Genomic DNA, 18,407 nt, shown 5'->3' with positions numbered 1-18,407 from the left:
ACGGTCTTCCTTTCAGAATGGCCAGCACGTCGGTAGAAATCCACCACTATTTCAGATGGAAGAGCCTTGATGACAATGTCCATCAGCATGGTCGAGTAGCTGTCTGAGCTGACACCAAGTCCATGAAGACCGCGGATGTGGGTTTGCACCTGATCGTAAAGTCTCCTCAAACCCTTGGTGTCGTTTGAGTAGGTGACACTCGGAAGCGTTCGAAGCTTTGTAAGGTGGTCTTGCTGGATTCGCCTGTAGTCTCCAAACTGTCTAGTTAAGATTTCAATTGCGTCGTTGTAGCACGCATCCGTCACTTGGAGACCATCGATAGATGCCTTGGCGGGTCCACTAACCAGCGTCCTTAAGTATTGAAACTTCTCGCCGCTTGACAGCTCTCCGTTTTCGTGAATGGCACGCTTGAATTGTTGCCAAAATGGCTGCCACTCAGCAAGCTCGCCCTAAAGGATTGCAGCTGCAACTTCGGTAGTTTAATACCGCTCCGTCTTCATTCTTCGCTTCGTGAGGCAATTGCCGATGTTGATGGTCGCGCTGGTTCACCAGAATGTAGTTGAATTGCTCGACTTTGAAGCATGCTCAAGGTGTGGGTCGTTTCTTCCTCGTACTCAATTACCGACTGGTATTCGTTCTCAAGATCTCCATCGGCAATGAGGGGCTCGAGCTCGGTGTTCAGCTCCTTGAGTTCTTCATAATTTACCTCAAGCTTTCTTGCTATGGCCTCGATTTGAATTACATCCGCAGTGTTGAGAATTGCGGTGGCCTCTCTGACAATTCGGGTATTTTGTGCTCTGCGAGCAGTCCTTTTCGTTCGCACCCTTTCCATGTTTGAATAAATCGAGAGGTTGGTAAGCTTCGGGTAATAGTTACTTGTTCCGATGTCGATCCAAATTTCGTTCGAGGTTAGTCCGTGGCGTTCACTCGTTCGCTGCTCAGCAACTGACTTCGTTTCGCTGAGGGTCGTTCCTGGCTTGAAGTCCCGGGTTTCGGCACCATTCAGTTGTTGCAGTAATTGAACGTCAAAGACTTACGGTATGAAAACTAAATGAATTTACTATTTACATGGCGAAGTTAATCTACGGGTGTCGGTCATCGCAGTCGTTCCGTACATCTTCTTCTTCGATCTGCCTTTTTTCAAACCGTTCCTTCGTCTTCCTCGTTCTCGTTAACCACATATTTACACGAGCACTGTGCGGCTGTTTCCCGTGAGGAGGATTCCAATTTACAATTCACAACAGGCCACGACAGTTCCACTGTATGAGTACTGAAGCCCTTTTAGGCACAAAAACCAGAGCACATGTAAAAAGTGAGTCAGTTGCCTCACTTCGGAGGAGTTACGAGTTTTTTCGATTTTTGTTTCTTTGTAGTCTGCCACTCCATCTCATCCTGGTCAGAACCCGGAGTCGATGAGGGGGCAGACAAGGCAGCGCCAGTGTTCTCCTTAGCCCCGCAGGCAGACTTGCCTGCTAGCCCGGGAGGGTCTGTGCCGCGGGGCCCCAATCCGCGACCACGACCAGAACTAGGTGGAAGGGTGGTCGATGTACTGGGGAGGGGTTCTGCCCCATCCATCTGTTCCACCTCTTTTCCCGACGAGGAACCTGCGTGCGAGCAACGCAGCTCCTTGGTTGCTGGCTGCCTCTCCAGGGACTGAGGTCGAGGGCCTCCCGTCTTCTCCTTAGGAGAGCGGCCAGTGTTGACAGGTGCAGACGGTGCTGGCATGTCCTGAGCAGAGGAAGCAGCTAAGGCACCCTCCCCGCGAGAAGAGGGAGCCTGCTGATCCTGACCCATAGTCTTGAAGGGGAGGGCGGGCACGACTATTGCTGGCCCGTCCTTGCCCAGGGGAGCAGCATGCCGCTCCTGTTGTTGGAATGGGGCCCTTAGGTTAGCCGCCAAGATCTCAGGAGAGACCTGAGTGGCCCCAGTATCCGAGCGTGGTGCAGGACCCCTGCACACTACCTCAGCGTAACCTCTCTTTGAGAGGAACGACAGCTTCTTAGCTTCCAAGTAGGGGATATTCTCCTTTGCCTTTAAGGAAAGAATTTCTTTCTCTTGACGCCAAAGGGGACAGGTGCGGGAGTAAGCTGGATGGGGCCCACTGCAGTTACTACAGCGGGCCGCCGCCTCAGAGATGTCAGCAACATGTTCCTGGCTTCCACATTTCGCACAAGTTTCTTTTCCTCGGCAACTGCGTGACCCATGCCCAAAGCGCTGGCAGCGGAAGCACCGTTGCGAGTTGGGAACATAGGGATGAATGCGACACTGGAGATAACCCGCCTTCACAGTTTCAGGGAGGGTGTGTCTCGCAAAGGTCAAGATCACATGCTTTGATGGAGTTTCCTTGCCATCCCTCCGGAACATATTACGTTTGACAGCGGCAACACCAGCATATTTCAGTCCTTCCAGAATTTCTTCCTTGCTAGCATCGAGGAAGTCTTCTTCAGAGAAGACTCCACGGATCGTGTTGAGCGTCCGGTGAGACTCGCGGACACTTCGACGTCCACTATGCTGGTCATCTTGGAGAGTGCCTCACTTTGAACTTTTGTATTTACTTCAACGAGAAGGTCGCCGGAGTGAAGTTTTTTTCGCTTTGTATGAGAAGCCGATGAGGTTTTCTAGCACCTTGGCTACCACAAAGGGGGACAATTTCGACACTGGTTTGTCTTCGAGGTTCGAGTGAATGACAAAAAACTGCAAATGTTCCCAGCTCAGGGGATTTTTCAGTGACTTGGGGCTCAGGGCGAGGCCTCTTAGAAGCCTGCCTTGAACCGGGTTTAGAGAGGAGGGCCGCCATATAAAGAGCGCGAACTTCGGCATCTGTAGCGCACCACCCACCACGGAGTTCAACGAGGGATAGGTAACATATCATAAAAGGTCTGGCTTGTCTGAGTATGTTACTCTACCAGTGCTACTAGGATGCTATAACCAAGTGTGGGTTAAGAGAGAGTTCTGTCGCCACCCAAGGTTAGCCTTTGCCGCCGAAGGAATAGAAAAAGGAAAGAAGAGAAATGAGAAGAGTGAAAAGAAGGAGAAGACAAGGGTGAAAGAAGGGAGGGGATAGTAGAAGTGGCGACTGACTGAATCATCCTGGTCGGGCCAAGCCAGGACACTCGTCTACGGGAAGCGGGGGCCGAAGTGGTCCATTGCCTCGCCCGGGGGGCCCCGAAGGGTCCGAACCTACCCCGGGCTCGGCTCAACCACCAGGATGCCCTTTTCCCTGGACACGGGAAAGCCACGCACACCCAGACGTGGGCGGGCAAACCTGCATGGCTCGGGGTCCGTGGAGACACCACTCTCCAAACACGTGCTTTCACAGGTGCCCCCTGCGGGGATCGCAAGGAAAGGTCGAGACCTCTCTTAGCAGGATATCGACATAATTTCTACCTCTCTCCCCAAGGCCGCCCTGACTACCGCACCAGAACAATCTGAACTATTCCTCGCCCACTCTAACTATTAGCGGACGCACAACCATCTCATCTCTCTTACTCACAACTCACAACCCCTTCCTGCAGTCAGATTTCGTTGCGTTGTAAGCATGCCACTTCACTCACATAAAAAAGTACAGGCTCTCTAACAATCCCTCGCTACCTGCTATAGAGTCACTCACTTTGTCCGCCATGTAATCAAACGTCATCTGGTCTCCACGAGACTCAATCCTGTCGTCTTTCCCAAACCCACGCGCTCAAAAAAATCTTCTACTACCTTCCATATCTCACTCGTTCTCAAACCCAAATAGACCTATTAGGATCCGCTCTGAACACTCTCTACAAAGCGGCACTCCAACTCCCCATCCAAACCTCTACGCAACGCCTCTTGTACCGGGCTATTTCTCCCTAAACGTTCTCTCCTTAATCTTCACCGAGACTGTCAACTTGCTCGGCTATCCCCCACTCAGCAAGGCCTATGGATTATTTCACAGGCTTACATCTCTCCCATGCTCATATATCTTCAAGCCCCTGGCCTCCCATATATCTCTGACCTCATGATTATCCCCTTCCTCCAAAACATGTCCCTGTTCTTACACCCCGGACGCAGACAGGCCCAAGCTGCCCGTCACTTCCCGCCTCTAGAGACTCATACTGTAGCATACACCGGTGCCTCCATACGTGGATCGAACGGTGCTGCAGCTCAGTTCTTTCACTCCCCTTTCTTTTCTAATCCCTCTCTCGTCTACCAGCGGTCCATACCTCGACTCCCGGACAATCCACTATGAAAACCCTCCCTATCGTGCATGCAGTCTAGAAATTCGTACACCTTTCCCCAATCCAGCAATACGTAGTATACACTGCATCCCAAGTCGCCCTTTCGGACGTTTCAAAAGCGCACCCCACCCCCGGATATACACTCTGATCTAAATATGGCTCTTCAGGGGCTGAAACGTTGTACGGTCACATTCATCATCATCATCATCATCATCATTTATTATCCTTGAAGGCCCTTACAGGCATTACACAAGGGAGTGGTACATTTGTTATTATTTTTCTTAATCGAACTCTTCCACACGCAATTTTAACACAATAGAAGAGGAAACTAGTCGGATAATGAAGAGATGAAGGGGGTTACAGAGGCGGCAAATTTATGTGTGTCAGTTATGGTAACAATGTGATTTGGTAGTATGTTCATCTCGTTTATTGCCAAAGGTAAAGTTGAATTACTGTATGAAGTAGTTGACGAAAAAATGGGCCGCAACTTGCAGGAGTGGTCAAAGCGGGGGAAAATCTGCCACGGGGGTAAAAACAGAGATTCACGAAGAGGCACGTTATGGTGAAAGATTCGGTGAAGGAGAGAGAGACGGGACACTCGGCGCCTCAATGAAAGCGTGTGAAGGTTAGCTGCTTCGTGCAATCCAGATATGCTCGTGAATGATGAGTAATCAGAAAAAATAAAACGAAGAGCCCTGTTTTGGATAAATTCAAGTTTGTTAGATAGGTAAAATTGCCAAGGGCACCACACAGAAGAAGCGAATTCAAGCTTAGACCGAACCAAAGTTGAGTATACTAATTGTTTTATCTCTGGTGTTGCGGGTATCAGGTTTCGGCGCAAAAAACAGAGGGTACGGTTTGCGCTAGCTACTATATTACTGATGTGAGACGTCCATGAAAGGTCAGATGTTAAATGAATACCGAGATATTAATATGAACTGCAAACGGTGATAAGGGACGCGTCAAAAGGGTAAGAAAAAGGTTGAAGAGCACGACGAGTAAAGGAAATGGATTTACATTTGTCGAAATTGAGAGTCATCTGCCATTTATTGCACCATTGAATGACTTGTGAAATATCTGTTTGCAAGGTATGGTGATCGCCGAGCGAGAGAATGGGCCTGTAAATTACGCAGTCGTCTGCAAATATCCAGATACCCAGGATTGCAGAAAACGAGCTGTGCAATTAGCTCGCCCGCGAGACTCCTGACCCGCTCTAGCGATCCCGTGGTCCAGCCGCTCTTTGTGGAAGGAGGGTCTTCTGATCAAGATAGCCATCTTCTGGTCCTACCTTTAATTCAAGCAGGAGCACACCAGTCTACCTGCTCCACACCCCGTTTTTCTATTTTCCAGGCCTACATGCTTCATAAAATTGGAACAAACACACTCATCACACCTGCAAAAATTTATTTCAACCGTTTCCGCTCTGACTCCTGCCGCCCCAATCGTCCTGAACTCTACGCCAATCTGTCCCATTGTCTCTTTTATTGTCCTGTCGTTGTTCAGTACCTGTCTACCCCCTTCATTATTCTGAGTCCTCTCCTGGCATATCTGACTGGCTTCACCTCATGCAGAGGACCAGCTCGGCCTGGTGTGGCAGGCGTAGCACGTCTTGAGCACTTAGTTTGTATTCGATAATAAAGACATTCTTTCTCTCTCTAATAACAAAATACATTTCTGGCGTTTCTGATTCCTTTGAACTTTCCGAAGATGATCAATGCGCCTTAACTATATTGTTCTTGACTTATTAGCAATATCAATTATTCCTACATCTATTAAAGTTATAATACATTATTTGGAGAGACACTAAACTTCCAAGAATATAAAAAGATCTACCTGGAGGAGACAGAGACGCCCCGCGGCCCCTCCTTCTAGAGTCTAAATAAACGAAGGTACGCAAAATTTACGACACGACGACATAAATTTGAAGACCCAAGATATTTGGCACCACCTCTTGGTCACCGCTCGGACGTCCCGAAGATGATCGGGTTTCATCCAGCAGAGTAGGGTATCGTGAAACCGTCAAACGTTTTGACGTTTTGATCACCCATGAAGGTATACTGGTGGTCTCAGGTGGGCGACAGCACCGCTGGTGATCGCCCGTCAAGCCCCATCAAAAAATGTCTGATAGTGCATCCGATACTGTCATGAAAGTCTGTCGGACCATTGAGATAGTCAATTAGACCTTTACGGAAGTCAGATGGGCTAAAAAAATGTTGGATATGCCGTCAAGAAAGTATGATTAACCACGAAGAACGTCTCATAAGCCATCACAAATTACTGGTCGTTTTACCGGTCGGGAAAGCACGCAGGAAATATTTTCCGCTAGCCCTTCGAACCGACATCACAAATAACACAAAGTACGAGGTATTACGAGCAGCTCTATGCGGTAACTATCTTCTCTTTTTTTTTTGCTGAGATTACTTGCAAATACTCAGAAAATCGACTACGAGATAGTTCTCATTTATCGTTACATAGTGCGTATTGGAACGTAATACGCATGTTTACGTAATCAATACATATCGGTAGGTGATACGTACCGATATATATTTCATGATCTAGGGTAGTGGTTCTCAAAAGGGGGCTCACGACCCCAGCCTCAACATTCAAGCTCGATAAAACAGCTTGTCTTTTCTCAGACTGATAAGAAGCGTTCACACTTTCGGGTGAATTTTCTCGTGTACATCTCAATAAGAGAAGTATACTTCACACTAGCCCTCAGTTATTTCCATTTATCAAAATAATTATCATAATTAACCCCTACCTTTCCATTCCCCTAACCAGAAACAGGGTCCGGATTCATCATTTCCGCCGACCCAGAAGCCGCAGAACAACAATGGTTGAGATCCTCTAGTCTAGGACTTAGCTGGTAGTTTTCACTCGCCATTTAAATTCAAGTAAAAAATGATCTTGCATGTATGCAACTAAAGAAAACATAATTTTTCTTTGTTTAGGTTACGTAATATTATTAGATAGTGTTAGCAGATCGTTCCGATACCCCCGTAATGGCACGGATAATCATACGATGCACGCGGAAAGGCGCCGGCGGTGTTTAGCGTATCGTTATCGGAGTCATCACGGCGCTCCGCCAAAACTTCATATTGTCACGGTGCCGTCATTTCCATCGTCGCGCGTCGCCATATTAAACATGTCTGATCGGTCACGTGTTTCGACCGGGCATTGCGGGACGGTTCCAGCATAAACATCGTTGAGACTAGTCGTCGGGTCTCTGTTTTCCACGCCTTATTTGGCGGATGTGCAAGATCACACCGTGACGTCACAATGTGACGTCACAGTATTATGTAGCACCATAATGCCATTTGAAACCATGACATGTAATGCCTGTGGGGATCCCTTTGGAACTCCTTCCCACGATGGCCGTCTTAACGGCCACAGGAAGAAATGTTCAGCAACCTGGTTCTGTGTTCCGACTGGTTCGTGTGGGTAAGGGCCACCCGTAGTGACGAGCGGCGCTCTACGCTCCCTCACAACGTAACTTGTGTTCGCAGCAGTGTTGTAGGCGTTACCGACAAAAGGTAACAAAATACGTTACTCCTTACTTGTAAATAAAAAGAACGCGTTACCAGCCTTCGTTACCTCAATATAAAAGGCACGCGTTACCGTTACCGATAAAAAGTAACGCAGGTTAGTTTTACGTTACTTTTTAAATTACAAACTGACAGGTTTTATTGTTTCTACGGTACAGGCATGGATAAGCACCATATCTCAAAGAACATTATGTTCGTGCAGAAACTGCCCATAATGACTTTTTTTTTTTTGCGGTTTCACCCAAACACTCACGAAAGAAAACGCAAAGAAAACGGTAAAAAAAAAAACCCTCAAACATTCACAATGCTTGGCGCCTAAAAACACAAAAATATTTACGTGTAATTGTTCTAAGTTTTGGATATGAGATGTAACGAGTAACGTCACTACGTTACTCTTTACTTGAAATAAGTAACATAAGTACGTACGTCACCCATTACTCTTTTTGAAAAAGTGAACGAGTACCTCACTTCGTTACCAAAAAAAAAAAAGCAACACGTTGCCGATAACTCCGTTACTTGTGACGCGTTACAGTCAACACTGCTTCTCACTCGCGGTGACCACAACTGGCCGAGGAACTTTCGAGTCTTCTCCCTCAGCTCTGGGAATGCGGGCTCACCCAGCGACCGCCAGAAGGTTCGAACGTGTCGATGGGACCTCATTTTTACACGAGGCATTTGTACACCGGCAGCATTATGTCTCAGTGTTGTTCTTTCTTTATAAAAAGCATATGATACTATTTGGAGGCACGAAATTCTTTGGTACTTGTAAAACTGTCGTTTGAGGGGCCGCAAATGACAGTTTTGCGGCACGCCCAAGTTCCATTGGGCGTGTTGAGTGTTACCCTCTTTGCTGTTAAGATTAAGTCTAGCAAAGATCATGCCATCATCAGTATCTTACTTTCTATATGGGGATGATGTGCAGATATTAGTGTCAATTCCTGTAACCTCTCTAATTGTGAACGGCAGTTGTAACTTGGAATCAATAAGTGCAGGTGGGCAGATAAAAATGGCTTTGAATTTTTTCCTGAAAAAAAAAAACTGTCTGCGTTTTTTCTTCGTTGCCCAAAGAATCGTCTCTTGATTCTTCCTTGCATCTATAGCCTTTAAATATCGGTCCAGCAGGAACACAATTCTTTGGGTGTGTTTGTTTGCAAGAATTCTACCTTTGTGCCTCATCTGAAGGAGTTGAAACGAAAGTGCTTGACGCTATTAAAACATCCTTAAGGTGCGGTTGCATTTGTCATGGGTACCAGATAGGCGCAGTCTCTTACGACTATACAACTCCTTAGTTTGATCCCGTCTCGACTATGGTATAATTGCACACGATGCTGGATGCTGGATCCAATACATCACAATGGACTCCGACATGTCACAGGTGGATTTCACAAATCTCCTTTGAGGACTTTGTATGGTTATACGCACCAAATGTCCCTCGATAAACTGAGGCAGTACCTTCGCGTCTCTTATACATACAATGCATTTTCAAGTCCAAAACATCTTTCCTACAGGGCCCTACTTGCATCTTTCCTACTTGCGGAAGTTTGCAACTTTTCGAAAACAAACCGACCAATGTTAGACCATTGATCTTCCACCTGGAAACAACTTGCCAATATCAAAATATCTCCCTCGATGAGGTTGCCTTGCTTAAGCACACTGATAGGGTTGCTCCTTGGGATGCTGTGCCGGTTTTCTTTGACTGGTCACTTGCTAAATATAGTGGGAGGTTCATTTCACCAAAAATCGTCCAGCAGGAGTTCATCTCTCTGCAGCGGAAATATGCAAACCACTTGGAGTTTTATTCAAATGGGTTCAAATCGTCGTTTTTGTAGGATGTGCTTTCTATTCTACTTCATACCGGAAAGCTATACAAGGTGACTGTATGGCAGGCATGTTCACTGCATAGCTCTACGGTATTTTAGGAGCTGTCGAACATATACTCGACAAGAGTATATCTTCAACAGCTCGTTTGTCGATCCACAAAGTGTCTTACTATCTGTGTCCTCCCAGACGCCTGCAAAGAATCTCCTTGCACATCTACACATTCAAATCAACAGGGCCCTCCGACGCGGTCGGGACATAAAGTTTTGCTCGGCGCCGAGTCACGTTGTAATCGTGGGCAATGTAGTGGTGGATAAATTGGCCGTGTTGTATCAAGCCTCATCAACAATATCCATTGGCTTACCCTACCAGGATCTCAAACCAGTTTTGAGGATATCTATTTTTCCCACATGACAGCTGGAATGGGATACAGGGAGCCAAGCCAAACTCCACGTTGTCCAGCCCGTTCTGGGCATTTCGGAGAGCTATTACAACAAGGAAAGTCACGTGGAGGTTCTTCTGTGCCCCGTAAGAATAGGTCACTGTCGATTGATATATCAGTATATCATTTGTGGAGAAGATGTTACATTATGTGACCATTATAAAGAAATTTTGACCATTTTACACATTTTTTTGGCATTGTTCGTCTCAAAATTCACGACGTCAAGCACGTTTCGCGGAACGTTTGAGAGATCACCTACCATTTCACTCCTCGTTTTTGCTTGGCGATAAACCTTTAGTTCCGCTCAGCGGTTTTGTAGAGTTTTCGAAACAAACTGGATATTTATATAAGTCATAACTTTGTAGCCTTGGAGAGTTCTCGTTATATTATGCCAAAATTACGTTTAGTTTGGCAAACAATAGCCCTCGTTGCTGCTGCGCCAATAAACTCCTAATCATCATCATGACTGTAAGCAGTTGTGTGTGAACCAGCTTTTATTCCTAAAGAACCGTAGGGCATAGAATATGAACAGGCGAATAATTTATTACGGGTTTATAAATGTAGTAGCTAAAGTTGCGTGAGTTGCTTTTTTGATCATAAAAAAGTGTGAACTCACACATATTTTCTTTGTCTCTCAAAAGCACAATATCGAATGTGACAGCCTCTTACCATTTAAAATGGAAGAGAAGCGCTTTCTACTAATGCAACTCTTTCACAATAAAACAACAAATTTGAATGCCATGCGGCCTCGGTTTAGCTCAATGTACACGTACAATTAGCGTTTTCATATCCCGAGGTAAAAAGTTCAATCATCAATAATTTTAGTTTCATATTGTAAGCGAAATTAAATATGCCGCTCATCTCTTACTTTTTTTATTCAGCAAAGTTTTAATACCTTACTAATTGAAGTCGTCTACATATTGTTGGCACACCGGGGAAGCTAATCAGACCTGTTTATTCTACCATCTTCTTTATCCTCCTCATCGCTAGCCTTGATCATCGTCGTCTCCTTTTATTACCAGGCTCACTTCACTCTCCCAGACTTCTGAAGTTATCCCTCTCGGGATAATACTGGAAAACATGTCCAATTGAGGCAGTCCTCGTCGCCTCGTTAGGGCATAAGTACCAAATCGACTTCAATATGCTCTGCTGTTCAGCTGTTTTCACTTCGCTGTAAGGTCCAGAAAGACTGGAGTTTGACCTAAGGATTTCAATTCTGACGAGAACGACATCATCAACCTTTGGTTTTGGTATCGCGGCGTTGTGACTTTTATGAACAGTTTCATGTTGTCCCTGTACTTTTGTTTTGTGGCGTTTGTTCTGGTTGTTTCTGTGAGTCGCAATTTTTCTGTCAAACTCAGCTCATGATTGACCGATAGAAAGGAAACTTTCCCAGAGACTTCAACGATCGGGCTACATCCCACGCCCTTCGTGTACGATCTGTTGTGAGACACAGCTGCCTTAAGACAGCACTTCCAACCTCCTAGAAAACCTGGGTACATTTTCACGTAGTTCTCATAGTTCCGAAAAGCTCGAACAGTTAAAACGTCTTTCTTCTGGATGATATGGTGCAGAAAATTTCAGTGAAATACTTCGCTGTCTTGCCCATTGTTCGAGCCTCTTCTTTCTGAAGGTTGATCCATTTTCGGATTTGATTACCTTAACGTCCTTGAATATGTCTCGGTTGAGTAAAGTCTGACGCTGTTTGCATCTTCTTCTCCAGGTCGTGTGGCTATCATTCTTGTGCAATCATAAATACAAATATGAAACGCTTGCGTCTATTTTACTCCTTCGCTCTTCTTTTTCAACTCTGCGAAATCTAAATGGACAACCTTAAATGGTTCCTTTGAGTACTCCGGAGTTGTCATTACGTCTGTAACGTGCTTGAAATTAGCCTTGTGAAGTTGAGATATGTGACAAGGCTGAATGTATTTGCTAGTGTCCTGCTTCATGTTTGGCCAGGTGAACCTCTTGAGGAGCGTTTTGTAGGTTTGCCAAAAGCCACAGTGTCCACCGAAATCTGGCCTGTAATTATACTCTTGTAAAACTTATGTATCATTAAAGGAGGTACTTGGAACTTGTCCTATTAAAGAAATAGACGTTCAGTTCCCTCCCACCGCTTTGCTCGGATTACAGTTCCCTAACCGCCGTCACTTAGAGGAACAAGAAGGCATGAAAAAGCATCGGCGTCTGTTAATAATTAACGAGGGCGGTGCATAATGTAAAACTGGAACTGCCCAAAGCTCACTGACCAATCTCGCAAGTCGGTCTTTTGGCTGTGTCATATTAAGAATGTGAGTCAGGGCTTGGTGGCCTGTGAACAACTTGAACGGAGCGAAGCGTCTTCCACATACGGCAAAAACAGTGATCAGCCTTCAGAGCTGCCATTGCCTTTTCTTCAGTGGCCGCAAAATACAACTCCGATTTGTTCAACGTATAGCTGTGGTAGCCCGCCATTAGAAGCTGCTAGTGAGCGGGCTGCTTTGCGTCTCGCTGGTAAAGCACGGCCTCTGTCCTATAATGAGAGGCGTCCGTGTTTAGATCGATCGGGAGTGCAAAGTCTGGTAAGATAAGATAGGGTCCGACGAAATAGCTTGAACCATATCTCGGTACGCTCTCTCAAACTCTTTCGTCCAATCAAAGATCACATCCTTCTGCGTGAGCCTAGTGAGGCATTTTGGTTTCAGTGCGTAGTTTTTAATGAATGCTCTGAAGCGTCCCTGCCAGTCCATGGAGCACTCGGAGAGAGTGTACGTCATATGGCTTAACAAGTTGTACTGGCGGTCATTAAACCGCCAGTACAAATAAACTTGTTTGCAGATGATTGCTTAGTTTACTCACCCATTAAGACATCCGAAGACCAGGCAGCATTAAATGACAGTTTGGACTATATCAAACAGTGGTGCTTCCAATGGCAAATGGAAATTAACTTCAAAAAGTCATCCTATACTCACGTCACTAATAAGAAGAATGTATCTCTGTTTCAGTATCACATTGGGAATGTAGAACTAACAAAAGCAGAAACTTTCAAGTATTTGGGGGTAACGGTAATCCAAAACTTAAAATGGCAGCCACATATCATCAATATCTGCGCAGCTGCGTATAGGAAATTATGTATGCTTAGAAATAAACTAAAAAATAGCAATGAAGAAATAAAACTTACGGCCTACAAAACTCTAATACGACCCACTCTAGAATATGCCTCTGTCGTTTGGGACCCCGCAACCAAGACTGACATAGACAAGCTCGATAGAATACAGAGGAAGGCTGCACGTTTCATAACTTTAAATTACAAATCAACGTCCTCTGTGACAGAAATGTTGAGTGCCTGCGGGCTTGAACCCTTAGCGGTTAGGAGAAAAATTGCACGCCTAAAGTTTTTGTTTTTGATTTATCATGGACAAGTAAAGATCAACCGAGACACTTATCTTAGAAACATAACCAATAGATCAGATAGATTAAATCATTCCAAAGCATTGCAGTCGTATCTGCCCAGAATCGATGTTTTCAAGTGTTCCTTTTTTGCAAATACAATTAACGATTGGAATAAGCTTCCCGAACATATCGTAAGTCTCAACGATGTTTCAGTGTTCGAAGACGCCGTTAGACTTTTTTACTCTGTTTAAAGAGTGATCATATTGCCTTAGTGTTATTTCGTCTTTTTTTTTTTCTTTCTTTCTTTTTGGGGTTAAATACGCATATATTACGTGATACTTTAAATATTGTACTGCTTTTTTTTTCGTATATAGTGTTTTTGTACACGGCACGTGCCCTCAGTTATTAGTTATTGGTGATAATATTTGTCAGTATATTGTCATTGTTAAATTTATTATCACTTTTTACGTGCGTTTAGTGCTCTTGTTTTCTATTTTGCGCTCTCGGCGCGTTTTGTATTTAATCTTGTAACCACTTTATTGTTCGTAGCTCTGTTGGAGGTATGAGTCATATTCTTTTTTTTTTGTGTGTGTGTGTGTGTTTTTTTCCTCCCTGCCACGGCCCCACGGGCCAGCAGTATGTACAAATAAATAAATAAATAAAAAACAAGTTTGGAAATCCTCGTTACAGGCTATTGTGCTTTTTGTAGCGCCGTTAAAAAGTCTGCCGAGGAAAACTACCTCGGTCTGGAAGAGCTCGCTCTTTTTGAAATTAACCTTCAGTTTTGCGGAGCTGAAACCTGACAACCCTTGTAATAAGTGTTGTCGGTACTCCCCTTTGTTTTCGAATCGACGATGATGTAATCAATGAACACGTTGCAAAAAATCCCCAGGTACGAATTCAGGACCTGGTTCATCATCTTCCAGCACCACTCAGGGAAATCATTTCAACCAAATGGGAGGCAGTTATACTCATTTAGGTCAAAAGGCATTGTGAAGGCTATATACATCTTGGTTTCTTCTTCTAAGGGCACCTGCCAAAATCTCTTGCAGGAGTCAATTCGCGAAAAGTATCGGCAACCTCCTGTATCATCAGTGGTGGCTTCGATTCGAGGCATAGGGAAAGAGATTAGATCAATCTGCTTGTTTGAAGCATGGTAGTCCGTGCAGAGCCTGAAGGTCCCGTCCTCATTGGGAGCAATGGTGATAGGTGACGCAAACGGAGATGCCGAAGGCCTGATGATGTCTGCATCAAGCTTGTTTTGCAACTGCTGCTTGAACCACGCCTCCTTCTCTCTGGTTATGGTATAGGGCTTTTTACGCACAACTTTCTTGTCACCGATGTTAAAGGGCACTGTGAATTCAAAGAACAGCTGCCAATGTTGAACAATTCAGGGAATAACTTAAAAATGTCTTCAGGCGCGGTAATAAGCTTTGGCAGCGGAGTGCTTAGGCGATTGCTGGCCAACTATCTGCAGTCAGCCGCCTTTTCTTTTTTGACTTCATCATCCCAGTGGATGTTTATTTTTGCCTTTTCATGTCTGTCCGGGATGGTATAAAGTCATTATCCACTCCGGCAATCACCAGAGCGACAACTTCAATACTTTGTCCCTTGACGTTAACGGTGACAGTTGTCCCTTCTGCCTAAAAGTTGTTCTTGCCGTCATAACTTTGAACTTGAATAGTTTTTTCTAAGTAGGTTTTCAATACGTCTGTCTTTGTCTTGTTGATGATCGATATTAGGGCGCCGCTATCAAGAAGGGTACGCGTCTTACGCCCATCAATATCAATGGTGATATGTAAGAAGCTGGAGGATAAGTACACAGCCTAATTAGGCATCTTTGGGTGAGACTGACCGCTCTCCTTTATTCGTTTTCTTGTTTCTTGTCCCGAACCTCCTGGCTGCTTCTTGACATTCGTAAAGCGTACCGCCTGGTTCTGGTTAGACTTGTAGCTTGGCTGTTCCTACGAACTCCTTTGCTGACGAATATCGTTTGGTGTTGTTCGCTGCGTTACAGCGTTATGTTGAAAATTTATATTTCTGACATGGCTGTATTTATGTGTCATGAGCGTGATGCAGCTCGAGGTGCAAAACTTCTGTCGATGGTGTTACTGGAAATGTTGATGTCTTGCAAGCTCTGAAGCAAGTCGTCCACGGATGTAAATGTCGGGCTTGTACATGTTTTTAGACTTCATGTTGAAGTCCATGAAGTATCAATATTATTTTTGCTAACTCTGTCAGGTGGGATTTGGCAAGTTGCAGGAGCTTTCTCTTCTAAAACAATAATCGAGGAGCAGGCCTGTCTTGAATTTGTAAAAGATAACTTGATCCCAACTGTCTACGGGATTCCTCTTGAAACTGGTGAGAAGACTTGCCTCCCAATCATTCCAGCTTGCTTCCGGGTGATCCACCAGGCAAAGTTCAAATCACTTTTTTGCGACTCCCGTCAAAAAATGCACATGCATATTGATGTGGTTCTGTTCTGAGGTCCAGACGTTCTTTTATGAAGCATACTCAAGGAAGTTAATCTATCCTTTCGGACTCGATGATTATCCATCAAGCATGTCTGGCTTAACAGTTTTAGCTCTACGTCGGTTCTTTCATGGAAGATACGACGGCCTGTATCAGCTCACTCTGCTGGGTTATATGCTATTGCTGTAGCTGAAGGCCATGTAGCATTATTGTCGTGCTCAAGGTGGATATCGAAGTCTCTTTCGACACTCTCTGACATAGCCGTCGCACCACTTCTTCGAAAACTGGCAGTTGAAGGTTTACCTTGACTGATCTTGAGCTGAGAAGTTCCGTGATTTCCTTCTTTGCCATCTGTGTGACCAGCTCAACCTACCGCGGTGTGCTAACATGTGGAGGAAAATCTATCATGGTATCGCCTTGAGCATTGTAAATCGAAAATACAATTTCTTTAAGAGAACGGATCTATTTGAAGGTTACCGACCTTTTTCGGGTGTTGTTGACTGCGCCAAATTTGTAGTGGTCTACGAATTATTGCTACACAGGGGAGGCGAATCAGACCGTTTATTCAATCTTACTTTTTTCTTAATTCTACTGCCCGCTAGCCTTGATCGTCGTCCTCTTCTTTCATTACCAGGCTCATTTCACTAATTTATTTTATTTGGCTTGTAAAATTGTTAGAGTGTTTTAATTTCAGTAAAACACAGCGCAAAGTAGATAACTTTCTTGGAAAGCCCATTGTCTGCTTACTGATATGCCACACACTCTAGAAAGGACAGCCTCTTGTTCCCGATTTCTAAGCTTTTTTTTAAAGTTATGAATCTAAACAAATTAACAAGTTGCGTAGTAAAAATCCCGGCAAGTTGGTTTTTATAAACGTTTATTTTTCACGAGTGCATCATGACTCATCAATAGTGTGATGCTGACTACATTCTGTCCCTAGTAATTCAACACGAGTATGTCATTTGAATTTTATTGCTTTAGTAAGAAACGCGCGAATTTCTATTTAAAGATATGTCGTTATCATTTGTGCTCGTCAAAATAATTATAATGTTTTCAAACTAAATATTTCAGACGACGTCATATTTAATTACTTATTGTTTCATTCATATCCTATCACAAATTTAGGCTTTAATCTAGCGATTGTTTAGATAGGCAACTCTCTTGGGAATGCTGTTTTGGGCTGAAATAAGTCCAAAGGTGAACTACCTTTGATACATCCACAGGAGTTCCCTCTTGCGCTGTGTTTGCTGCAGTTGCTGTGATGGCCAGAACGAGACCAAGGCAGCTTAACAGAAGTGGGCACGCTCCACACTGCAGGCACCAGGCCATCTTTCTTGTTTTCACCATGAGTCTTGGCTGTGAAAACGTCTGGAATCTGTGTCACACACCGCATAAAAAAAAAATTAATCTAAAATTGTGACTGGAATGTTATACACCATGGCACCTAAAGACTAGTATTAAAAATACATAAGTGGTACTCCAAATACTACAATAAGCTGTCCAGCACGGTTGGTCAGGGAATTATGTGTGAAAAACAACGCATTGATTTATTTAATCAAAAGGGATGATCTCCAAGAAATTATGATCATATTCTAGCAACTAGAAAGATGTCCTTCTAGGACTTGTCTTGTGTAAGTATATTTTTTTCCTGAAGCACTGTAAATATTTATAAAATTCAAAAAGTTTTGAATTGAAAGGTACCTTTTTGAGACCGCGTTATCAGTAGCGACACGTACCAAGGAGAAATAATAAACTTCAGATCATCATTAGAATAGAATGCCCTGATCCAGTTGTTTGCAATTATTGAATGCGTTATACATATATATATATATATATATATATATATATATATGACATTGAAATTACTCATCAGCTTGATATGTAGAAATTCTGTAACAATGCGGACGGTATCGAAAGTTACCCAAAGGCACCATGGGCGACCTTTTTATATTGTATTACTGTATTATTAAACGTGATCTTGGTGCGTTCCCTACTATTGTCTTACTTTAAATTATACGGTCAATCTGCGCTAACTGTATTTTTATATTTTTATGGCGTCATGTGCTTTTCAGCTACGTGATTAAAAAAAAAAACCTTTCGATTTTTTTTTATATTCCTAACAAAATTGACCAACCATTTTTTGTTTTGTTTTTGAGGGTGTTTGTTTCCTTGTCTATAAAATATTTTAATAATTAGTATTTTTACATACATTTGTTACATACATTGTAGAGTGCATTATTAGAAAGATACCTGGCATTTTTATTATATTGGTGATTATGACTATTTTGTTAAGGAAGGCAGATTTTAAGTCTTAGCGATCGAGACTCTTATAGCATGTTTCAAGTGATAATTATATTCTGCGTTCTTTGGGTTATTTTCGTTCTATTTGCGTGTTTCGATGTTGGTGCGAATTTTATTTTAGTTTCATTCAATAGCGTCATTTATATTGCGCTGCGAATGCGCGTTGTACTGGTTAAAATTTTAGGGGGCTATGGGACCCGTTACCCGGCGGTACGTTTTCCTTGTCTCTTTAAAAAACAAAACAAAAAG

The 18,407-nt window shown here is 43.9% G+C and overlaps 1 protein-coding gene across 1 annotated transcript in view; it reads right to left on the bottom strand.

The window, feature by feature from the left end:
* Positions 1 to 18,407, bottom strand: part of LOC120838522 — a 97,011-nt gene that overhangs the window by 67,066 nt on the left and 11,538 nt on the right. Inside the window, exon 2 of the mRNA XM_040208478.1 lies at positions 17,064 to 17,232. Within this exon, the coding sequence (XP_040064412.1) occupies positions 17,064 to 17,232 (169 nt within the window). The remainder of the gene's footprint in view (positions 1 to 17,063; positions 17,233 to 18,407) is intronic.

The sequence above is a fragment of the Ixodes scapularis genome, unplaced genomic scaffold (assembly GCF_016920785.2).
Source record: "Ixodes scapularis isolate PalLabHiFi unplaced genomic scaffold, ASM1692078v2 ptg000154l_1__unscaffolded, whole genome shotgun sequence".
Lineage (NCBI taxonomy): Eukaryota > Metazoa > Arthropoda > Arachnida > Ixodida > Ixodidae > Ixodes > Ixodes scapularis.
This window is presented reverse-complemented; position numbering and strand designations above follow the sequence as displayed.